This window comes from Panulirus ornatus, chromosome 64, assembly GCF_036320965.1.
Source record: "Panulirus ornatus isolate Po-2019 chromosome 64, ASM3632096v1, whole genome shotgun sequence".
NCBI classification, from domain to species: Eukaryota; Metazoa; Arthropoda; class Malacostraca; order Decapoda; family Palinuridae; genus Panulirus; species Panulirus ornatus.
In genome coordinates this window covers 14,887,489-14,913,988 of record NC_092287.1, presented here as the reverse complement: position 1 = coordinate 14,913,988, position 26,500 = coordinate 14,887,489, and the positions used below count along the sequence as shown (strand labels likewise).

Sequence of the window (26,500 nt, the reverse complement as noted above, 5' to 3'; positions counted from 1 at the left end):
CCTCCCACACCATATATTCTTAATACCTTCCACAGAGCATCTCTATCAACTCTATCATATGCCTTCTCCAGATCCATAAATGCTACATACAAATCCATTTGCTTTTCTAAGTATTTCTCACATACATTCTTCAAAGCAAACACCTGATCCACACATCCTCTACCACTTCTGAAACCACACTGCTCTTCCCCAATCTGATGCTCTGTACATGCCTTCACCCTCTCAATCAATACCCTCCCATATAATTTACCAGGAATACTCAACAAACTTATACCTCTGTAATTTGAGCACTCACTCTTATCCCCTTTGCCTTTGTACAATGGCACTATGCACGCATTCCGCCAATCCTCAGGCACCTCACCATGAGTCATACATACATTAAATAACCTTACCAACCAGTCAACAATACAGTCACCCCCTTTTTTAATAAATTCCACTGCAATACCATCCAAACCTGCTGCCTTGCCGGCTTTCATCTTCCGCAAAGCTTTCACTACCTCTTCTCTGTTTACCAAATCATTTTCCCTAACCCTCTCACTTTGCACACCACCTCGACCAAAACACCCTATATCTGCCACTCTATCATCAAACACATTCAACAAACCTTCAAAATACTCACTCCATCTCCTTCTCACATCACCACTACTTGTTATCACCTCCCCATTTCCGCCCTTCACTGAAGTTCCCATTTGCTCCCTTGTCTTACGCACTTTATTTACCTCCTTCCAGAACATCTTTTTATTCTCCGTAAAATTTAATGATACTCTCTCACCCCAACTCTCATTTGCCCTTTTTTTCACCTCTTGCACCTTTCTCTTGACCTCCTGTCTCTTTCTTTTATACATCTCCCACTCAATTGCATTTTTTCCCTGCAAAAATCGTCCAAATGCCTCTCTCTTCTTTTTCACTAACACTCTTACTTCTTCATCCCACCACTCACTATCCTTTCTAATCAACCCACCTCCCACTCTTCTCATGCCACAAGCATCTTTTGCGCAATCCATCACTGATTCCCTAAATACATCCCATTCCTCCCCCACTCCCCTTACTTCCATTGTTCTCACCTTTTTCCATTCTGTACTCAGTCTCTCCTGGTACTTCCTCACACAAGTCTCCTTCACAAGCTCACTTACTCTCACCACCCTCTTCACCCCAACATTCACTCTTCTTTTCTGAAAACCCATACAAATCTTCACCTTAGCCTCCACAAGATAATGATCAGACATCCCTCCAGTTGCACCTCTCAGCACATTAACATCGAAAAGTCTCTCTTTCGCGCGCCTGTCAATTAACACGTAATCCAATAACGCTCTCTGGCCATCTCTCCTACTTACATAAGTATACTTATGTATATCTCGCTTTTTAAACCAGGTATTCCCAATCATCAGTCCTTTTTCAGCACATAAATCTACAAGCTCTTCACCATTTCCATTTACAACACTGAACACCCCATGTATACCAATTATTCCCTCAACTGCCACATTACTCACCTTTGCATTCAAATCACCCATCACTATAACCCGGTCTCGTGCATCAAAACCACTAACACACTCATTCAGCTGCTCCCAAAACACTTGCCTCTCATGATCTTTCTTCTCATGCCCAGGTGCATATGCACCAATAATCACCTATCTCTTTCCATCCACTTTCGGTTTTACCCATATCAATCTAGAGTTTACTTTCTTACACTCTATCATAGACTCCCACCACTCCAGTGTCAGGAGTAGTGCTACTCTTTCCCTTGCTCTTGTCCTCTCACTAACCCCTGACTTTACTCCCAAGACATTCCCAAACCACTCTTCCCCTTTACCCTTGGGCTTCGTTTCACTCAGAGCCAAAACATCCAGTTTTTTTTTTTCTTTTTCTTTTTGCTTATATATATATATATATATATATATATATATATATATATATATATATATATATATATATATATATATATATATATATATATATATATATATATATATATATATATATTTTTATATATATATATATATTTATATATATATATATATATATATATATATATATATATATATATATATATATATATATATATATATATATATATATATATATATATATATATATATATATATATAAGTATATATATAAGTATATATATATACTTATATATATGTCTTGGGAGTAAACTCGGTGGTTAGTGAGAGGACAAGAGCAATGGAAGGATTAGCACTACTCCTGAAACAGGAGTGGTGGGAATCTATGATAGAGTGTAAGAAAGTAAACTCTAGATTGATATGGGTAAAACCGAAAGTGGATGGAAAGAGATAGGTGATTATTGGTTCATATGCACCTGGGCATGAGAAGAAAGATCATGAAAAGCAAGTGTTTTGGGAGCAGCTGAGTGAGTGTGTTAGTAGTTTTGATGCACGAAACCGTTTTATAGTGATGGGTAATTTGAATGCAAAGGTGAGAAATGTGGCAGTTTAGAGAATAATTGGCTTACATGGTGTGTTCAGTGTGGTTAAATGGAAATGGTGAAGAGCTTGTAGATTTATGTTCTAAAAAGGACTGGTGATTGGGAATACCTGGTTTAAAAAGAGAGATATATATAAGTATACGTATGAAAACATGTTTACCCAATGGCGTCCTAGCTTCGTCTCTTCGATATATATCAACTGACTGTTATATTTCTCTCTTGTGTCTCCCCTGATGATGTGATTATTACACGAAAGTGCACTTGGGAACTTTTCGTGTTTCATTTTCCCAGTGGACTCATAGGAATATCTTGGTCACGCGCAAAATTGTGATCCTTTCCAGCATATATATATATATATATATATATATATATATATATATATATATATATATATATATATATATATATAAGAGGTGAAAAAAAGGGCAAATGAGAGTTGGGGTGAGAGAGTATCATTAAATTTTAGGGAGAATAAAAAGATGCTCTGGAAGGAGGTAAATAAAGTGCGTAAGACAAGGGAGCAAATGGGAACTTCAGTGAAGGGCGCAAATGGGGAGGTGATAACAAGTAGTGGTGATGTGAGAAGGAGATGGAGTGAGTATTTTGAAGGTTTGTTGAATGTGTTTAATGATAGAGTGGCAGATATAGGGTGTTTTGGTCGAGGTGGTGTGCAAAGTGAGAGGGTTAGGGAAAATGATTTGGTAAACAGAGAAGAGGTAGTAAAAGCTTTGCGGAAGATGAAAGCCGGCAAGGCAGCAGGTTTGGATGGTATTGCAGTGGAATTTATTAAAAAAGGGGGTGACTGTATTGTTGACTGGTTGCTAAGGTTATTTAATGTATGTATGACTCATGGTGAGGTGCCTGAGGATTGGCGGAATGCGTGCATAGTGCCATTGTACAAAGGCAAAGGGGATAAGAGTGAGTGCTCAAATTACAGAGGTATAAGTTTGTTGAGTATTCCTGGTAAATTATATGGGAGGATATTGATTGAGAGGGTGAAGGCATGTACAGAGCATCAGATTGGGGAAGAGCAGCGCGGTTTCAGAACTGGTAGAGGATGTGTGGATCAGGTGTTTGCTTTGAAGAATGTATGTGAGAAATACTTAGAAAAGCAAATGGATTTGTATGTAGCATTTGTGGATCTGGAGAAGGCATATGATAGAGTTGATAGAGATGCTCTGTGGAAGGTATTAAGAATATATGGTGTGGGAGGCAAGTTGTTAGAAGCAGTGAAAAGTTTTTATCGAGGATGTAAGGCATGTGTACGTGTAGGAAGAGAGGAAAGTGATTGGTTCTCAGTGAATGTAGGTTTGCGGCAGGGGTGTGTGATGTCTCCATGGTTGTTTAATTTGTTTATGGATGGGGTTGTTAGGGAGGTGAATGCAAGAGTTTTGGAAAGAGGGGCAAGTATGAAGTCTGTTGGGGATTAGAGAGCTTGGGAAGTGAGTCAGTTGTTGTTCGCTGATGATACAGCGCTGGTGGCTGATTCATGTGAGAAACTGCAGAAGCTGGTGACTGAGTTTGGTAAAGTGTGTGAAAGAAGAAAGTTAAGAGTAAATGTGAATAAGAGCAAGGTTATTAGGTACAGTAGGGTTGAGGGTCAAGTCAATTGGGAGGTGAGTTTGAATGGAGAAAAACTGGAGGAAGTGAAGTGTTTTAGATATCTGGGAGTGGATCTGGCAGCGGATGGAACAATGGAAGCGGAAGTGGATCATAGGGTGGGGGAGGGGGCGAAAATTCTAGGAGCCTTGAAGAATGTGTGGAAGTCGAGAACATTATCTCGGAAAGCAAAAATGGGTACGTTTGAAGGAATAGTGGTTCCAACAATGTTGTATGGTTGCGAGGCGTGGGCTATGGATAGAGTTGTGCGCAGGAGGATGGATGTGGTGGAAATGAGATGTTTGAGGACAATGTGTGGTGTGAGGTGGTTTAATCGAGTAAGTAACGTAAGGGTAAGAGAGATGTGTGGAAATAAAAAGAGCGTGGTTGAGAGAGCAGAAGAGGGTCTTTTGAAATGGTTCGGGCACATGGAGAGAATGAGTGAGGAAAGATTGACCAAGAGAATATATGTGTCGGAGGTGGAGGGAACGAGGAGAAGAGGGAGACCAAATTGGAGGTGGAAAGATGGAGTGAAAAAGATTTTGTGTGATCGGGGCCTGAACATGCAGGAGGGTGAAAGGAGGGCAAGGAATAGAGTGAATTGGAGCGATGTGGTATACCGGGGTTGACGTGCTGTCAGTGGATTGAATCAAGGCATGTGAAGCGTCTGGGGTAAACCATGGAAAGTTGTGTAGGTATGTATATTTGCGTGTGTGGACGTATGTATATACATGTGTATGGTGGTGGGTTGGGCCATTTCTTTCGTCTGTTTCCTTGCGCTACCTCGCAAACGCGGGAGACAGCGACAAAGCAAAATGAAAAAAAATAAAAAAAAAAGTATATATATATATATATATATATATATATATATATATATATATATATATATATATATTTTTTTTTTTTTTTTTTTAAACTATTCGTCATTTTCCGCGTTAGCAAGGTAGCGTTAAGAACAGAGGACTGGGCCTCTGAGGGAATATCGTCACCTGGCCCCCTTCTCTGTTCCTTCTTTTGGAAAATAAAAAAAAAAGAAGAGGGGAGGATTTCCAGCCCCCCGCTCCCTTCCCTTTTAGTCGCCTTCTACGACACTCAGGGTATACGTGGGAAGTATTCTTTCTCCCCTATCCCTATCCCTATATATATATATATATATATATATATATATATATATATATATATATATATATATATATATATATATATATATATATATATATATATATATATATATGTATATATATCCCTGGGGATGGGGGAGAAAGAATGCTTCCCACGTATTCCCTGCGTGTTGTAGAAGGCGACTAAAAGGGGAGGGAGCGGGTGGCTGGAAATCCTCCCCTGTCCTATTTTTTTTAACTTTCCCAAAGAAGGAACACAAAAGACGGCCAGGTGAGGATATTTCCTCAAAGGCTCAGTCCTCTGTTCTTAACGCTACCTCGCTGACGCGGGAAATCTTAAATAGTATGAAAGAAGAAAAGAAAATATATACATATATATATATACACAAAGCTCCATCAGCCAGGATCGAACCTGGGACCCCTTGTGCAAGAGGCAGGTATGCTAACGGCTAGGCTAAGGGACTGTATAATAGAAAACAACTATTCGAAATACTAAGTACTCGAATACCCTTCGTCTGACTATGGTGAGCAACGGGGTCTATCGGTTGTTTCCGAACAGAACACATAGCCAGCTGAAAGCGTTTTACCGAACCTGACTGTACAACGCGGAGTTATATGAATATGAATAAAGTGTATATGAACGCGCACCTTCATAGAACATACAAAGCTCCATCAGCCAGGATCGAACCTGTGACCCCTTGTGCCACAGGCAGGTATGCTAACCGCTAGGTTAAGGGACTGTATAATAGGAAACAACTATTCGAAATACTAAGTACTCGAATACCCTTCGTCTCACTATTGTGAGCAACGGGGTCTATCGGTTGTTTCCGAACAGAATACATAGCCAGCTGAAAGCGTTTTACCGAACCTGACTGTACAACGCGGAGTTATATGAATACGAATAAAGTGTATATGAACGCGCACCTTCATAGAACATACAAAGCTCCATCAGCCAGGATCGAACCTGGGACCCCTTGTGCCAGAGGCAGGTATGCTAACGGCTAGGCTGAGGGACTGTATAATAGGAAACAACTATTCGAAATACTAAGTACTCGAATACCCTTCTCTCACTATGGTGAGCAACGGGGTCTATCGGTTGTATGTTCTATGAAGGTGCGCGTTCATATACACTTTATTCGTATTTATATAACTCCGCGTTGTACGGTCAGGTTCGGTTTGCTTTCAGCTGGCTATGTATTCTGTTCGGAAACAACCGATAGACCCCCTTGCTCATCATAGTGAGACGAAGGGTATTCGAGTACTTAGTATTTCGAATAGTTGTTTCCTATTATACAGTCCCTTAGCCTAGCGGTTAGAATACCTGCCTCTTGCACAAGGGGTCCCAGGTTCGATCCTGGCTGATGGAGCTTTGTATGTTCTATGAAGGTGCGCGTTCATATTCACTTTATTCGTATATATATATATATATATATATATTTTTTTTTTTCATACTATTCGCCATTTCCCGCATTAGCGAGGTAGCATTAAGAACAGAGGACTGGGCCTCTGAGGGAATATCCTCACCTGGCCCCTTCTCTGTTCCTTGTTTTAGAAAATAAGAAAAAAAACAAGAGGGGAGGATTTCCAGCCCCCGCTCCCTCCCCTTTTAGTCGCCTTCTACGACACGCAGGGAATACGTGGGAAGTATTCTTTCTCCCCTATCCCCAGGGATAGAATATATATTTTTTCTTTTTTTTTTTTTGCTTTGTCGCTGTCTCCCGCTTTTGCGAGGTAGCGCAAGGAAACAGACGAAAGAAATGGCCCAACCCATCCCCATACACATATATATACATACGTCCATACACGCAAATATACATACCTACACAGCTTTCCATGGTTTACCCCAGACGCTTCACATGCCTTGATTCAATCCACTGACAGCACGTCAACCCCGGTATACCACATCGCTCCAATTCACTCTATTCCTTGCCCTCCTTTCACCCTCCTGCATGTTCAGGCCCCGATCACACAAAATCTTTTTCACTCCATCTTTCCACCTCCAATTTGGTCTCCCTCTTCTCCTCGTTCCCTCCACCTCCGACACATATATTCTCTTGGTCAATCTTTCCTCACTCATTCTCTCCATGTGCTCGAACCATTTCAAAACACCCTCTTCTGCTCTCTCAACCACGCTCTTTTTATTTCCACACATCTCTCTTACCCTTACGTTACTTACTCGATCAAACCACCTCACACCACACATTGTCCTCAAACATCTCATTTCCAGCACATCCATCCTCCTGCGCACAACTCTATCCATAGCCCACGCCTCGCAACCATACAACATTGTTGGAACCACTATTCCTTCAAACAGGAATATATATATATATATATATATATATATATATATATATATATATATATATATATATATATATATATATATATATATATATATATATATATATATATATATTTTGTCGCTACCTCCTGCGTTAGTGAGGTAGCACAAGGAAACAGACTAAAGGATGGCACAACCCACCCACATACACATGTATATATATATACGTCCACACACGCACATATACATACCTATACATTTCAACGTATACATAAATATATATACATACAATGACATATACATATATGCACATGTACATACTCATATTTGTTGCCTTTTTTCATCATTGTCGCCTGTCCGCCACACATGAAATAGCATCCCCCTCCCCTCGCGAGGTAGCGCTAGGAAAAGACAAAAGGCAACATTTGTTCTCACGCATTCTCTAGCTGTCATGTGTAATGCACCAGAACCATGATCTTTTCCACATTCAGGTCCACAAAACTTTCCATGGTTTACCCCAGACGCTTCTGTGCCCTAGTTCAATCCACTGACATCACATCGATCCGGTATACTACATCGTTACAATTCACTCTATTCCTTGCAGGCCTTTCATCCACCTGTATGTTCAGGCCTCGATTGCTCAAAATCTTATTCATCCCATCCTTCCATCCTCCAATTTGGTCTCCCACTTCTCGTTCCCTCCACCTCTTACACATATATCCTCTTGGTCAATCTTTCCTCTCTCACTCTCTGTATGTGACCAAACCATTTCAATACACCCTCTTCTGTTCTCTCAAGCACACTCTTTTTATCATTACACATCTTTCTTACACTTTCAATACTCACTCGATCAAACCACCTCACACGACATGGAAAAAGGTGAGAGCAAATGACGCAAGGGGAGTGAGGGAGGAATGGAATGTATTTTAGGAAGCAGGGATGGCATGCACAAAAAATGTCTGTGTCATGAGAAAGGTGGCAGGTGGGCAGATTAGGAAGGGTAATGAGTGGTGGAAAGAAGAGGTAAGTCTGTTAGTGAAAGAGAAGAGAGGGGTATTTGGACGATTCATGCAGGAAAATAGTGCAAATGATTGGGAGATGTATAAAAGAAAGAGCCAAGAGGTCAGGAGAAAGGTGCAGGAAGAGAGAAATAGGGGAAATGAGAGTTGGGGTGAGAGAGTATCATTAGATTTTTGTAAGAATTAAAAGGTTTTGGAAGAAAGTAAATAAAGTGCGTACGTCTAGAGAACAAAATGGGAACATCAGTGAATGGGGCAAATGGGGAGGTAATAACAAGTAGTGGTGATGTGAGGAGATGGAGTGAATATTTTGAAGGTTTGTTGAATGTGTTTTATGATAGAGTAGCAGAAAAATATAGGGTGCTTTGGTCGAGGTGGAGTGCGTAGTGGAAGGGTCAGGGAGAATGATTTGGTAAAGAGAGATCCACTCCAAGATATCTAAAACACTTTACTTCCTCCAGTTTTTCTCCATTCAAACTTACCTCCCAATTGACTTGACCCTCAACCCTACTGTACCTAATAACCTTGCTCTTATTCACATTTACTCTTAACTTTCTTCTTTCACACACTTTACCAAACTCAGTCACCAGCTTCTGCAGTTTCTCACATGAATCAGCCACCAGCGCTGTATCATCAGCGAACAACAACTGACTCACTTCCCAAGCTTTCTCATCCACAACAGACTTCATACATGCCCCTCTTTCCAAAACTCTTGCATTCACATCCCTAACAACCCCATCCATAAACAAATTAAACAACCATGGAGACATCACACACCCCTGCCGCAAACCTACATTCACTGAGAACCAATCACTTTCCGCTCTTCCTACACGTACACACACACACACACACACACACACACACACACACACACACACATATATATATATATATATATATATATATATATGGACCTATAAAACTGACCTGAGTCTTCCAGAGGTAGACAGTCTTGGCGGCAGGTTTCATGGGGTTGTCGTTGACATCGTCGATGATGACGGTGACGGGTTGTGTGGCTGCCAATCCCCCAGCGTCTGCCACCACCACCTCGGCCGTCAGCTGACGGTGCTCCTCCCTGTCCACGGGCCCTAACGTCCACACCTCAGCCCCGCCACGACCACTGTCTGTACCTGCCATGTATAAACAGGTCGAGTTATAGGTACTTAAAGTACACGTCATTTTCACACGGTATCATCCTACTCATGTACCAGATGTTATACAACGAAACGCTGTCATATAAAGCAAACAGCTTACCGTGATACACATGTCAAAGACACGCAGATCTTTTCCTTACAGTTGCTGAAAATAAGCCAACGAGGGTTTACAATCATTCAAGAGGCTACTTGGCCAATCATGTCACTCAGTCCTTAGTAACGATTGCTAAAACGGACAATGTGGAATCCCTTGATTAACTTCATCCTGGTTGATTGCAATTCTACGCAGTAAAATGATTTAACTGATATTGAGGCTTTATGGGTACATACGCAAGTATTTTGCTGAGAGAGCTTACGTCCTGAGTCCAATAATTCATCGCAATGACTGAGTAAGACACATAAGTTCAGTTACCTGTCTCTTGGTTAAGGAGGAGTTACACAACTGAAGAAGACTTGCATACAACCAGTCGAGATTTCGAACCTCTCGAGAGGCTTCAAACTTCCATAAGCTTTAAGGTTCGGTTTGGTAATGTTAAGTGTATCTATCCTGACTGGACTGTAGTATGCTTTTGGTATTGTTTATCAGATTGTGTTTGGTTAATACTGTATACCGCTGGTGCATACGCTGCTTAGCAACACAATTTCTTAGGTGGATTGTTAGTTTCCTACATATCGATGTGATGGTGACGAACACTGTAATCCATGTTTGTGAAGACTACAACCTTCGTCTGTGCCTGAATATTTGTAGATGAACAGCTTTATCATACACTCACTGTAGACACATGTAACGTTCTCATTGATGTTCTGACGAAGTACTCGCTGATCAGCTTTGTAGGCAGATGACATTTAGCTGTAGAAATATAATTTTACTGAAGTGCCATTAGGTGTGCTTGAGCTAGAGATCTTATGGTTTGCGTCTTTCCTTATCTAAACGCCGAGTCGTTCCGGGAGTGTCGTTGTTGACCAGAATCTGTCAAACGCGTTCAAAATCCACTTGGTTTCCCCAGAATGTGCATTCTTGAAAGTTCTTGTAATGAATGACCTTAAATCATTTACTTTATCACGGCGGTCAGGCCATTCATAGCGAATTTCAGTAAAACTGATTATCGTTTGCCGGAGGGAAAGTGATCCATGCGACTTTGTGACTACGCTAAAAAGACGAAGAATAATTACACATTCTACAGTGACACACTCCAAGTGAGGAAACTGTGAATGAACAGTAGAAATAAGTATGAATAATAGGGACACCATCGTCTACCGACAAGTCTTAATCCCAATACAGGCATCGGGGAACCCATCTTCGATAAAAGATTTATCAATTTGGATCTAGCCGGAGATTCAAATAATACGCAGCGGTTAATATTCTCATTATTTCAGTCACAAATTAGGCAACCTCGACTAATTGTCATCTAATGGACGGCGGAGAAATTCCTCAGCTATTACCATTGGATGAACCCCTACGTTATATATACAGTGTTAGGATCTGTCAGGGATTCCCGAGCAATGTATATCAGATTTTATGGTAGAAATACTCTCTCTCTCTCTCTCTCTCTCTCTCTCTCTCTCTCTCTCTCTCTCTCTCTCTCTCTCTCTCTCTCTCTCTCTCTCTCTCTCAGCTACACTCCAAAAAAGAGAGAAAATAGCAAAAATTCGGAACCAAATGGTTTCAATGAAGCAATCTAACTAATCCCACAGCGAGATAAAAGGGCTGGTCCGCCCTTGTCAGCCGAGACCGTGCAAACATCGTCCAATATACTGCGTCGCTTCAAGCGAATGGTCATGCGGTCTGCTCGGACTATTCACGATCTGTAGCGAAACATTTTGAACGACTGAACTATCATGAGACGCGCGCGCGCGTGTGTGTGTGTGTGTGTGTGTGTGTGTGTAAATGTTTTAATGATTAGAAAAAACACTAATCATCTCCTTTTTCGTTACGCTGCAACACGATTTGTAAAACAAACGAATCTGTAACGAAAATGGGCAACTATCCCTCTCCCCCTTCATTGGCGACTGCGATACTCGTATCTCGAACTGGTACTGTGGAATGAACCAGCCCCAAGTGCATCGTTCTTTGTACTGTGGAATGAACTAGCCCCAAAGTCCATCGCTCCTTAGTCCTAACGAGGAATCATTTTGTGTATTGCTCACGTTTGCTGGTGTGCTTTATGGCAATACTGCCTATATTTGTTGATAAACGTTGTGGTAATACTGCTTATATTTGATGGGAACGTGGTAATACTGCTCACAGTTGCTGGTGTACTTTGTGGTAATACTGCTAATATTTGTTGTCGTACGCTATGGTTTGGTGTACGTTATAGTAATACTTCTTACATTTGTTGGTGTACGTTGTGGCAATATTGCTTATATTTGTTGGTGTACGTTGTGGCAATATTGCTTATATTTGTTGGTGTACGTTGTGGCAATATTGCTTATATTTGTTGCTGTACGTTCTGGCAATATTGCTCATATTTGTTGGTGTACGTTGTGGCAATATTGCTTATATTTGTTGGTGTACGTTGTGGCAATATTGCTTATATTTGTTGGTGTACGTTGTGGCAATATTGCTTATATTTGTTGGTGTACGTTGTGGCAATATTGCTTATATTTGTTGGTGTACGTTGTGGCAATATTGCTTATATTTGTTGGTGTACGTTGTGGCAATATTGCTTATATTTGTTGGTGTACGTTGTGGCAATATTGCTTATATTTGTTGGTGTACGTTGTGGCAATATTGCTTATATTTGTTGGTGTACGTTGTGGCAATATTGCTTATATTTGTTGGTGTACGTTGTGGCAATATTGCTTATATTTGTTGGTGTACGTTGTGGCAATATTGCTTATATTTGTTGGTGTACGTTGTGGCAATATTGCTTATATTTGTTGGTGTACGTTGTGGCAATATTGCTTATATTTGTTGGTGTACGTTGTGGCAATATTGCTTATATTTGTTGGTGTACGTTGTGGCAATATTGCTTATATTTGTTGGTGTACGTTGTGGCAATATTGCTTATATTTGTTGGTGTACGTTGTGGCAATATTGCTTATATTTGTTGGTGTACGTTGTGGCAATATTGCTTATATTTGTTGGTGTACGTTGTGGCAATATTGCTTATATTTGTTGGTGTACGTTGTGGCAATATTGCTTATATTTGTTGGTGTACGTTGTGGCAATATTGCTTATATTTGTTGGTGTACGTTGTGGCAATATTGCTTATATTTGTTGGTGTACGTTGTGGCAATATTGCTTATATTTGTTGGTGTACGTTGTGGCAATATTGCTTATATTTGTTGGTGTACGTTGTGGCAATATTGCTTATATTTGTTGGTGTACGTTGTGGCAATATTGCTTATATTTGTTGGTGTACGTTGTGGCAATATTGCTTATATTTGTTGGTGTACGTTGTGGCAATATTGCTTATATTTGTTGGTGTACGTTGTGGCAATATTGCTTATATTTGTTGGTGTACGTTGTGGCAATATTGCTTATATTTGTTGGTGTACGTTGTGGCAATATTGCTTATATTTGTTGGTGTACGTTGTGGCAATATTGCTTATATTTGTTGGTGTACGTTGTGGCAATATTGCTTATATTTGTTGGTGTACGTTGTGGCAATATTGCTTATATTTGTTGGTGTACGTTGTGGCAATATTGCTTATATTTGTTGGTGTACGTTGTGGCAATATTGCTTATATTTGTTGGTGTACGTTGTGGCAATATTGCTTATATTTGTTGGTGTACGTTGTGGCAATATTGCTTATATTTGTTGGTGTACGTTGTGGCAATATTGCTTATATTTGTTGGTGTACGTTGTGGCAATATTGCTTATATTTGTTGGTGTACGTTGTGGCAATATTGCTTATATTTGTTGGTGTACGTTGTGGCAATATTGCTTATATTTGTTGGTGTACGTTGTGGCAATATTGCTTATATTTGTTGGTGTACGTTGTGGCAATATTGCTTATATTTGTTGGTGTACGTTGTGGCAATATTGCTTATATTTGTTGGTGTACGTTGTGGCAATATTGCTTATATTTGTTGGTGTACGTTGTGGCAATATTGCTTATATTTGTTGGTGTACGTTGTGGCAATATTGCTTATATTTGTTGGTGTACGTTGTGGCAATATTGCTTATATTTGTTGGTGTACGTTGTGGCAATATTGCTTATATTTGTTGGTGTACGTTGTGGCAATATTGCTTATATTTGTTGGTGTACGTTGTGGCAATATTGCTTATATTTGTTGGTGTACGTTGTGGCAATATTGCTTATATTTGTTGGTGTACGTTGTGGCAATATTGCTTATATTTGTTGGTGTACGTTGTGGCAATATTGCTTATATTTGTTGGTGTACGTTGTGGCAATATTGCTTATATTTGTTGGTGTACGTTGTGGCAATATTGCTTATATTTGTTGGTGTACGTTGTGGCAATATTGCTTATATTTGTTGGTGTACGTTGTGGCAATATTGCTTATATTTGTTGGTGTACGTTGTGGCAATATTGCTTATATTTGTTGGTGTACGTTGTGGCAATATTGCTTATATTTGTTGGTGTACGTTGTGGCAATATTGCTTATATTTGTTGGTGTACGTTGTGGCAATATTGCTTATATTTGTTGGTGTACGTTGTGGCAATATTGCTTATATTTGTTGGTGTACGTTGTGGCAATATTGCTTATATTTGTTGGTGTACGTTGTGGCAATATTGCTTATATTTGTTGGTGTACGTTGTGGCAATATTGCTTATATTTGTTGGTGTACGTTGTGGCAATATTGCTTATATTTGTTGGTGTACGTTGTGGCAATATTGCTTATATTTGTTGGTGTACGTTGTGGCAATATTGCTTATATTTGTTGGTGTACGTTGTGGCAATATTGCTTATATTTGTTGGTGTACGTTGTGGCAATATTGCTTATATTTGTTGGTGTACGTTGTGGCAATATTGCTTATATTTGTTGGTGTACGTTGTGGCAATATTGCTTATATTTGTTGGTGTACGTTGTGGCAATATTGCTTATATTTGTTGGTGTACGTTGTGGCAATATTGCTTATATTTGTTGGTGTACGTTGTGGCAATATTGCTTATATTTGTTGGTGTACGTTGTGGCAATATTGCTTATATTTGTTGGTGTACGTTGTGGCAATATTGCTTATATTTGTTGGTGTACGTTGTGGCAATATTGCTTATATTTGTTGGTGTACGTTGTGGCAATATTGCTTATATTTGTTGGTGTACGTTGTGGCAATATTGCTTATATTTGTTGGTGTACGTTGTGGCAATATTGCTTATATTTGTTGGTGTACGTTGTGGCAATATTGCTTATATTTGTTGGTGTACGTTGTGGCAATATTGCTTATATTTGTTGGTGTACGTTGTGGCAATATTGCTTATATTTGTTGGTGTACGTTGTGGCAATATTGCTTATATTTGTTGGTGTACGTTGTGGCAATATTGCTTATATTTGTTGGTGTACGTTGTGGCAATATTGCTTATATTTGTTGGTGTACGTTGTGGCAATATTGCTTATATTTGTTGGTGTACGTTGTGGCAATATTGCTTATATTTGTTGGTGTACGTTGTGGCAATATTGCTTATATTTGTTGGTGTACGTTGTGGCAATATTGCTTATATTTGTTGGTGTACGTTGTGGCAATATTGCTTATATTTGTTGGTGTACGTTGTGGCAATATTGCTTATATTTGTTGGTGTACGTTGTGGCAATATTGCTTATATTTGTTGGTGTACGTTGTGGCAATATTGCTTATATTTGTTGGTGTACGTTGTGGCAATATTGCTTATATTTGTTGGTGTACGTTGTGGCAATATTGCTTATATTTGTTGGTGTACGTTGTGGCAATATTGCTTATATTTGTTGGTGTACGTTGTGGCAATATTGCTTATATTTGTTGGTGTACGTTGTGGCAATATTGCTTATATTTGTTGGTGTACGTTGTGGCAATATTGCTTATATTTGTTGGTGTACGTTGTGGCAATATTGCTTATATTTGTTGGTGTACGTTGTGGCAATATTGCTTATATTTGTTGGTGTACGTTGTGGCAATATTGCTTATATTTGTTGGTGTACGTTGTGGCAATATTGCTTATATTTGTTGGTGTACGTTGTGGCAATATTGCTTATATTTGTTGGTGTACGTTGTGGCAATATTGCTTATATTTGTTGGTGTACGTTGTGGCAATATTGCTTATATTTGTTGGTGTACGTTGTGGCAATATTGCTTATATTTGTTGGTGTACGTTGTGGCAATATTGCTTATATTTGTTGGTGTACGTTGTGGCAATATTGCTTATATTTGTTGGTGTACGTTGTGGCAATATTGCTTATATTTGTTGGTGTACGTTGTGGCAATATTGCTTATATTTGTTGGTGTACGTTGTGGCAATATTGCTTATATTTGTTGGTGTACGTTGTGGCAATATTGCTTATATTTGTTGGTGTACGTTGTGGCAATATTGCTTATATTTGTTGGTGTACGTTGTGGCAATATTGCTTATATTTGTTGGTGTACGTTGTGGCAATATTGCTTATATTTGTTGGTGTACGTTGTGGCAATATTGCTTATATTTGTTGGTGTACGTTGTGGCAATATTGCTTATATTTGTTGGTGTACGTTGTGGCAATATTGCTTATATTTGTTGGTGTACGTTGTGGCAATATTGCTTATATTTGTTGGTGTACGTTGTGGCAATATTGCTTATATTTGTTGGTGTACGTTGTGGCAATATTGCTTATATTTGTTGGTGTACGTTGTGGCAATATTGCTTATATTTGTTGGTGTACGTTGTGGCAATATTGCTTATATTTGTTGGTGTACGTTGTGGCAATATTGCTTATATTTGTTGGTGTACGTTGTGGCAATATTGCTTATATTTGTTGGTGTACGTTGTGGCAATATTGCTTATATTTGTTGGTGTACGTTGTGGCAATATTGCTTATATTTGTTGGTGTACGTTGTGGCAATATTGCTTATATTTGTTGGTGTACGTTGTGGCAATATTGCTTATATTTGTTGGTGTACGTTGTGGCAATATTGCTTATATTTGTTGGTGTACGTTGTGGCAATATTGCTTATATTTGTTGGTGTACGTTGTGGCAATATTGCTTATATTTGTTGGTGTACGTTGTGGCAATATTGCTTATATTTGTTGGTGTACGTTGTGGCAATATTGCTTATATTTGTTGGTGTACGTTGTGGCAATATTGCTTATATTTGTTGGTGTACGTTGTGGCAATATTGCTTATATTTGTTGGTGTACGTTGTGGCAATATTGCTTATATTTGTTGGTGTACGTTGTGGCAATATTGCTTATATTTGTTGGTGTACGTTGTGGCAATATTGCTTATATTTGTTGGTGTACGTTGTGGCAATATTGCTTATATTTGTTGGTGTACGTTGTGGCAATATTGCTTATATTTGTTGGTGTACGTTGTGGCAATATTGCTTATATTTGTTGGTGTACGTTGTGGCAATATTGCTTATATTTGTTGGTGTACGTTGTGGCAATATTGCTTATATTTGTTGGTGTACGTTGTGGCAATATTGCTTATATTTGTTGGTGTACGTTGTGGCAATATTGCTTATATTTGTTGGTGTACGTTGTGGCAATATTGCTTATATTTGTTGGTGTACGTTGTGGCAATATTGCTTATATTTGTTGGTGTACGTTGTGGCAATATTGCTTATATTTGTTGGTGTACGTTGTGGCAATATTGCTTATATTTGTTGGTGTACGTTGTGGCAATATTGCTTATATTTGTTGGTGTACGTTGTGGCAATATTGCTTATATTTGTTGGTGTACGTTGTGGCAATATTGCTTATATTTGTTGGTGTACGTTGTGGCAATATTGCTTATATTTGTTGGTGTACGTTGTGGCAATATTGCTTATATTTGTTGGTGTACGTTGTGGCAATATTGCTTATATTTGTTGGTGTACGTTGTGGCAATATTGCTTATATTTGTTGGTGTACGTTGTGGCAATATTGCTTATATTTGTTGGTGTACGTTGTGGCAATATTGCTTATATTTGTTGGTGTACGTTGTGGCAATATTGCTTATATTTGTTGGTGTACGTTGTGGCAATATTGCTTATATTTGTTGGTGTACGTTGTGGCAATATTGCTTATATTTGTTGGTGTACGTTGTGGCAATATTGCTTATATTTGTTGGTGTACGTTGTGGCAATATTGCTTATATTTGTTGGTGTACGTTGTGGCAATATTGCTTATATTTGTTGGTGTACGTTGTGGCAATATTGCTTATATTTGTTGGTGTACGTTGTGGCAATATTGCTTATATTTGTTGGTGTACGTTGTGGCAATATTGCTTATATTTGTTGGTGTACGTTGTGGCAATATTGCTTATATTTGTTGGTGTACGTTGTGGCAATATTGCTTATATTTGTTGGTGTACGTTGTGGCAATATTGCTTATATTTGTTGGTGTACGTTGTGGCAATATTGCTTATATTTGTTGGTGTACGTTGTGGCAATATTGCTTATATTTGTTGGTGTACGTTGTGGCAATATTGCTTATATTTGTTGGTGTACGTTGTGGCAATATTGCTTATATTTGTTGGTGTACGTTGTGGCAATATTGCTTATATTTGTTGGTGTACGTTGTGGCAATATTGCTTATATTTGTTGGTGTACGTTGTGGCAATATTGCTTATATTTGTTGGTGTACGTTGTGGCAATATTGCTTATATTTGTTGGTGTACGTTGTGGCAATATTGCTTATATTTGTTGGTGTACGTTGTGGCAATATTGCTTATATTTGTTGGTGTACGTTGTGGCAATATTGCTTATATTTGTTGGTGTACGTTGTGGCAATATTGCTTATATTTGTTGGTGTACGTTGTGGCAATATTGCTTATATTTGTTGGTGTACGTTGTGGCAATATTGCTTATATTTGTTGGTGTACGTTGTGGCAATATTGCTTATATTTGTTGGTGTACGTTGTGGCAATATTGCTTATATTTGTTGGTGTACGTTGTGGCAATATTGCTTATATTTGTTGGTGTACGTTGTGGCAATATTGCTTATATTTGTTGGTGTACGTTGTGGCAATATTGCTTATATTTGTTGGTGTACGTTGTGGCAATATTGCTTATATTTGTTGGTGTACGTTGTGGCAATATTGCTTATATTTGTTGGTGTACGTTGTGGCAATATTGCTTATATTTGTTGGTGTACGTTGTGGCAATATTGCTTATATTTGTTGGTGTACGTTGTGGCAATATTGCTTATATTTGTTGGTGTACGTTGTGGCAATATTGCTTATATTTGTTGGTGTACGTTGTGGCAATATTGCTTATATTTGTTGGTGTACGTTGTGGCAATATTGCTTATATTTGTTGGTGTACGTTGTGGCAATATTGCTTATATTTGTTGGTGTACGTTGTGGCAATATTGCTTATATTTGTTGGTGTACGTTGTGGCAATATTGCTTATATTTGTTGGTGTACGTTGTGGCAATATTGCTTATATTTGTTGGTGTACGTTGTGGCAATATTGCTTATATTTGTTGGTGTACGTTGTGGCAATATTGCTTATATTTGTTGGTGTACGTTGTGGCAATATTGCTTATATTTGTTGGTGTACGTTGTGGCAATATTGCTTATATTTGTTGGTGTACGTTGTGGCAATATTGCTTATATTTGTTGGTGTACGTTGTGGCAATATTGCTTATATTTGTTGGTGTACGTTGTGGCAATATTGCTTATATTTGTTGGTGTACGTTGTGGCAATATTGCTTATATTTGTTGGTGTACGTTGTGGCAATATTGCTTATATTTGTTGGTGTACGTTGTGGCAATATTGCTTATATTTGTTGGTGTACGTTGTGGCAATATTGCTTATATTTGTTGGTGTACGTTGTGGCAATATTGCTTATATTTGTTGGTGTACGTTGTGGCAATATTGCTTATATTTGTTGGTGTACGTTGTGGCAATATTGCTTATATTTGTTGGTGTACGTTGTGGCAATATTGCTTATATTTGTTGGTGTACGTTGTGGCAATATTGCTTATATTTGTTGGTGTACGTTGTGGCAATATTGCTTATATTTGTTGGTGTACGTTGTGGCAATATTGCTTATATTTGTTGGTGTACGTTGTGGCAATATTGCTTATATTTGTTGGTGTACGTTGTGGCAATATTGCTTATATTTGTTGGTGTACGTTGTGGCAATATTGCTTATATTTGTTGGTGTACGTTGTGGCAATATTGCTTATATTTGTTGGTGTACGTTGTGGCAATATTGCTTATATTTGTTGGTGTACGTTGTGGCAATATTGCTTATATTTGTTGGTGTACGTTGTGGCAATATTGCTTATATTTGTTGGTGTACGTTGTGGCAATATTGCTTATATTTGTTGGTGTACGTTGTGGCAATATTGCTTATATTTGTTGGTGTACGTTGTGGCAATATTGCTTATATTTGTTGGTGTACGTTGTGGCAATATTGCTTATATTTGTTGGTGTACGTTGTGGCAATATTGCTTATATTTGTTGGTGTACGTTGTGGCAATATTGCTTATATTTGTTGGTGTACGTTGTGGCAATATTGCTTATATTTGTTGGTGTACGTTGTGGCAATATTGCTTATATTTGTTGGTGTACGTTGTGGCAATATTGCTTATATTTGTTGGTGTACGTTGTGGCAATATTGCTTATATTTGTTGGTGTACGTTGTGGCAATATTGCTTATATTTGTTGGTGTACGTTGTGGCAATATTGCTTATATTTGTTGGTGTACGTTGTGGCAATATTGCTTATATTTGTTGGTGTACGTTGTGGCAATATTGCTTATATTTGTTGGTGTACGTTGTGGCAATATTGCTTATATTTGTTGGTGTACGTTGTGGCAATATTGCTTATATTTGTTGGTGTACGTTGTGGCAATATTGCTTATATTTGTTGGTGTACGTTGTGGCAATATTGCTTATATTTGTTGGTGTACGTTGTGGCAATATTGCTTATATTTGTTGGTGTACGTTGTGGCAATATTGCTTATATTTGTTGGTGTACGTTGTGGCAATATTGCTTATATTTGTTGGTGTACGTTGTGGCAATATTGCTTATATTTGTTGGTGTACGTTGTGGCAATATTGCTTATATTTGTTGGTGTACGTTGTGGCAATATTGCTTATATTTGTTGGTGTACGTTGTGGCAATATTGCTTATATTTGTTGGTGTACGTTGTGGCAATATTGCTTATATTTGTTGGTGTACGTTGTGGCAATATTGCTTATATTTGTTGGTGTACGTTGTGGCAATATTGCTTATATTTGTTGGTGTACGTTGTGGCAATATTGCTTATATTTGTTGGTGTACGTTGTGGCAATATTGCTTATATTTGTTGGTGTACGTTGTGGCAATATTGCTTATATTTGTTGGTGTACGTTGTGGCAATATTGCTTATATTTGTTGGTGTACGTTGTGGCAATATTGCTTATATTTGTTGGTGTACGTTGTGGCAATATTGCTTATATTTGTTGGTGTACGTTGTGGCAATATTGCTTATATTTGTTGGTGTACGTTGTGGCAATATTGCTTATATTTGTTGGTGTACGTTGTGGCAATATTGCTTATATTTGTTGGTGTACGTTGTGGCAATATTGCTTATATTTGTTGGTGTACGTTGTGGCAATATTGCTTATATTTGTTGGTGTACGTTGTGGCAATATTGCTTATATTTGTTGGTGTACGTTGTGGCAATATTGCTTATATTTGTTGGTGTACGTTGTGGCAATATTGCTTATATTTGTTGGTGTACGTTGTGGCAATATTGCTTATATTTGTTGGTGTACGTTGTGGCAATATTGCTTATATTTGTTGGTGTACGTTGTGGCAATATTGCTTATATTTGTTGGTGTACGTTGTGGCAATATTGCTTATATTTGTTGGTGTACGTTGTGGCAATATTGCTTATATTTGTTGGTGTACGTTGTGGCAATATTGCTTATATTTGTTGGTGTACGTTGTGGCAATATTGCTTATATTTGTTGGTGTACGTTGTGGCAATATTGCTTATATTTGTTGGTGTACGTTGTGGCAATATTGCTTATATTTGTTGGTGTACGTTGTGGCAATATTGCTTATATTTGTTGGTGTACGTTGTGGCAATATTGCTTATATTTGTTGGTGTACGTTGTGGCAATATTGCTTATATTTGTTGGTGTACGTTGTGGCAATATTGCTTATATTTGTTGGTGTACGTTGTGGCAATATTGCTTATATTTGTTGGTGTACGTTGTGGCAATATTGCTTATATTTGTTGGTGTACGTTGTGGCAATATTGCTTATATTTGTTGGTGTACGTTGTGGCAATATTGCTTATATTTGTTGGTGTACGTTGTGGCAATATTGCTTATATTTGTTGGTGTACGTTGTGGCAATATTGCTTATATTTGTTGGTGTACGTTGTGGCAATATTGCTTATATTTGTTGGTGTACGTTGTGGCAATATTGCTTATATTTGTTGGTGTACGTTGTGGCAATATTGCTTATATTTGTTGGTGTACGTTGTGGCAATATTGCTTATATTTGTTGGTGTACGTTGTGGCAATATTGCTTATATTTGTTGGTGTACGTTGTGGCAATATTGCTTATATTTGTTGGTGTACGTTGTGGCAATATTGCTTATATTTGTTGGTGTACGTTGTGGCAATATTGCTTATATTTGTTGGTGTACGTTGTGGCAATATTGCTTATATTTGTTGGTGTACGTTGTGGCAATATTGCTTATATTTGTTGGTGTACGTTGTGGCAATATTGCTTATATTTGTTGGTGTACGTTGTGGCAATATTGCTTATATTTGTTGGTGTACGTTGTGGCAATATTGCTTATATTTGTTGGTGTACGTTGTGGCAATATTGCTTATATTTGTTGGTGTACGTTGTGGCAATATTGCTTATATTTGTTGGTGTACGTTGTGGCAATATTGCTTATATTTGTTGGTGTACGTTGTGGCAATATTGCTTATATTTGTTGGTGTACGTTGTGGCAATATTGCTTATATTTGTTGGTGTACGTTGTGGCAATATTGCTTATATTTGTTGGTGTACGTTGTGGCAATATTGCTTATATTTGTTGGTGTACGTTGTGGCAATATTGCTTATATTTGTTGGTGTACGTTGTGGCAATATTGCTTATATTTGTTGGTGTACGTTGTGGCAATATTGCTTATATTTGTTGGTGTACGTTGTGGCAATATTGCTTATATTTGTTGGTGTACGTTGTGGCAATATTGCTTATATTTGTTGGTGTACGTTGTGGCAATATTGCTTATATTTGTTGGTGTACGTTGTGGCAATATTGCTTATATTTGTTGGTGTACGTTGTGGCAATATTGCTTATATTTGTTGGTGTACGTTGTGGCAATATTGCTTATATTTGTTGGTGTACGTTGTGGCAATATTGCTTATATTTGTTGGTGTACGTTGTGGCAATATTGCTTATATTTGTTGGTGTACGTTGTGGCAATATTGCTTATATTTGTTGGTGTACGTTGTGGCAATATTGCTTATATTTGTTGGTGTACGTTGTGGCAATATTGCTTATATTTGTTGGTGTACGTTGTGGCAATATTGCTTATATTTGTTGGTGTACGTTGTGGCAATATTGCTTATATTTGTTGGTGTACGTTGTGGCAATATTGCTTATATTTGTTGGTGTACGTTGTGGCAATATTGCTTATATTTGTTGGTGTACGTTGTGGCAATATTGCTTATATTTGTTGGTGTACGTTGTGGCAATATTGCTTATATTTGTTGGTGTACGTTGTGGCAATATTGCTTATATTTGTTGGTGTACGTTGTGGCAATATTGCTTATATTTGTTGGTGTACGTTGTGGCAATATTGCTTATATTTGTTGGTGTACGTTGTGGCAATATTGCTTATATTTGTTGGTGTACGTTGTGGCAATATTGCTTATATTTGTTGGTGTACGTTGTGGCAATATTGCTTATATTTGTTGGTGTACGTTGTGGCAATATTGCTTATATTTGTTGGTGTACGTTGTGGCAATATTGCTTATATTTGTTGGTGTACGTTGTGGCAATATTGCTTATATTTGTTGGTGTACGTTGTGGCAATATTGCTTATATTTGTTGGTGTACGTTGTGGCAATATTGCTTATATTTGTTGGTGTACGTTGTGGCAATATTGCTTATATTTGTTGGTGTACGTTGTGGCAATATTGCTTATATTTGTTGGTGTACGTTGTGGCAATATTGCTTATATTTGTTGGTGTACGTTGTGGCAATATTGCTTATATTTGTTGGTGTACGTTGTGGCAATATTGCTTATATTTGTTGGTGTACGTTGTGGCAATATTGCTTATATTTGTTGGTGTACGTTGTGGCAATATTGCTTATATTTGTTGGTGTACGTTGTGGCAATATTGCTTATATTTGTTGGTGTACGTTGTGGCAATATTGCTTATATTTGTTGGTGTACGTTGTGGCAATATTGCTTATATTTGTTGGTGTACGTTGTGGCAATATTGCTTATATTTGTTGGTGTACGTTGTGGCAATATTGCTTATATTTGTTGGTGTACGTTGTGGCAATATTGCTTATATTTGTTGGTGTACGTTGTGGCAATATTGCTTATATTTGTTGGTGTACGTTGTGGCAATATTGCTTATATTTGTTGGTGTACGTTGTGGCAATATTGCTTATATTTGTTGGTGTACGTTGTGGCAATATTGCTTATATTTGTTGGTGTACGTTGTGGCAATATTGCTTATATTTGTTGGTGTACGTTGTGGCAATATTGCTTATATTTGTTGGTGTACGTTGTGGCAATATTGCTTATATTTGTTGGTGTACGTTGTGGCAATATTGCTTATATTTGTTGGTGTACGTTGTGGCAATATTGCTTATATTTGTTGGTGTACGTTGTGGCAATATTGCTTATATTTGTTGGTGTACGTTGTGGCAATATTGCTTATATTTGTTGGTGTACGTTGTGGCAATATTGCTTATATTTGTTGGTGTACGTTGTGGCAATATTGCTTATATTTGTTGGTGTACGTTGTGGCAATATTGCTTATATTTGTTGGTGTACGTTGTGGCAATATTGCTTATATTTGTTGGTGTACGTTGTGGCAATATTGCTTATATTTGTTGGTGTACGTTGTGGCAATATTGCTTATATTTGTTGGTGTACGTTGTGGCAATATTGCTTATATTTGTTGGTGTACGTTGTGGCAATATTGCTTATATTTGTTGGTGTACGTTGTGGCAATATTGCTTATATTTGTTGGTGTACGTTGTGGCAATATTGCTTATATTTGTTGGTGTACGTTGTGGCAATATTGCTTATATTTGTTGGTGTACGTTGTGGCAATATTGCTTATATTTGTTGGTGTACGTTGTGGCAATATTGCTTATATTTGTTGGTGTACGTTGTGGCAATATTGCTTATATTTGTTGGTGTACGTTGTGGCAATATTGCTTATATTTGTTGGTGTACGTTGTGGCAATATTGCTTATATTTGTTGGTGTACGTTGTGGCAATATTGCTTATATTTGTTGGTGTACGTTGTGGCAATATTGCTTATATTTGTTGGTGTACGTTGTGGCAATATTGCTTATATTTGTTGGTGTACGTTGTGGCAATATTGCTTATATTTGTTGGTGTACGTTGTGGCAATATTGCTTATATTTGTTGGTGTACGTTGTGGCAATATTGCTTATATTTGTTGGTGTACGTTGTGGCAATATTGCTTATATTTGTTGGTGTACGTTGTGGCAATATTGCTTATATTTGTTGGTGTACGTTGTGGCAATATTGCTTATATTTGTTGGTGTACGTTGTGGCAATATTGCTTATATTTGTTGGTGTACGTTGTGGCAATATTGCTTATATTTGTTGGTGTACGTTGTGGCAATATTGCTTATATTTGTTGGTGTACGTTGTGGCAATATTGCTTATATTTGTTGGTGTACGTTGTGGCAATATTGCTTATATTTGTTGGTGTACGTTGTGGCAATATTGCTTATATTTGTTGGTGTACGTTGTGGCAATATTGCTTATATTTGTTGGTGTACGTTGTGGCAATATTGCTTATATTTGTTGGTGTACGTTGTGGCAATATTGCTTATATTTGTTGGTGTACGTTGTGGCAATATTGCTTATATTTGTTGGTGTACGTTGTGGCAATATTGCTTATATTTGTTGGTGTACGTTGTGGCAATATTGCTTATATTTGTTGGTGTACGTTGTGGCAATATTGCTTATATTTGTTGGTGTACGTTGTGGCAATATTGCTTATATTTGTTGGTGTACGTTGTGGCAATATTGCTTATATTTGTTGGTGTACGTTGTGGCAATATTGCTTATATTTGTTGGTGTACGTTGTGGCAATATTGCTTATATTTGTTGGTGTACGTTGTGGCAATATTGCTTATATTTGTTGGTGTACGTTGTGGCAATATTGCTTATATTTGTTGGTGTACGTTGTGGCAATATTGCTTATATTTGTTGGTGTACGTTGTGGCAATATTGCTTATATTTGTTGGTGTACGTTGTGGCAATATTGCTTATATTTGTTGGTGTACGTTGTGGCAATATTGCTTATATTTGTTGGTGTACGTTGTGGCAATATTGCTTATATTTGTTGGTGTACGTTGTGGCAATATTGCTTATATTTGTTGGTGTACGTTGTGGCAATATTGCTTATATTTGTTGGTGTACGTTGTGGCAATATTGCTTATATTTGTTGGTGTACGTTGTGGCAATATTGCTTATATTTGTTGGTGTACGTTGTGGCAATATTGCTTATATTTGTTGGTGTACGTTGTGGCAATATTGCTTATATTTGTTGGTGTACGTTGTGGCAATATTGCT

At 37.9% G+C, this 26,500-nt stretch overlaps 1 protein-coding gene across 1 annotated transcript in view; it reads right to left on the bottom strand.

The window, feature by feature from the left end:
• Positions 1-26,500, bottom strand: part of LOC139746244 (uncharacterized) — a 1,225,703-nt gene that overhangs the window by 40,180 nt on the left and 1,159,023 nt on the right. Inside the window, exon 12 of the mRNA XM_071657250.1 lies at positions 9,394-9,596. Within this exon, the coding sequence (XP_071513351.1) occupies positions 9,394-9,596 (203 nt within the window). The remainder of the gene's footprint in view (positions 1-9,393; positions 9,597-26,500) is intronic.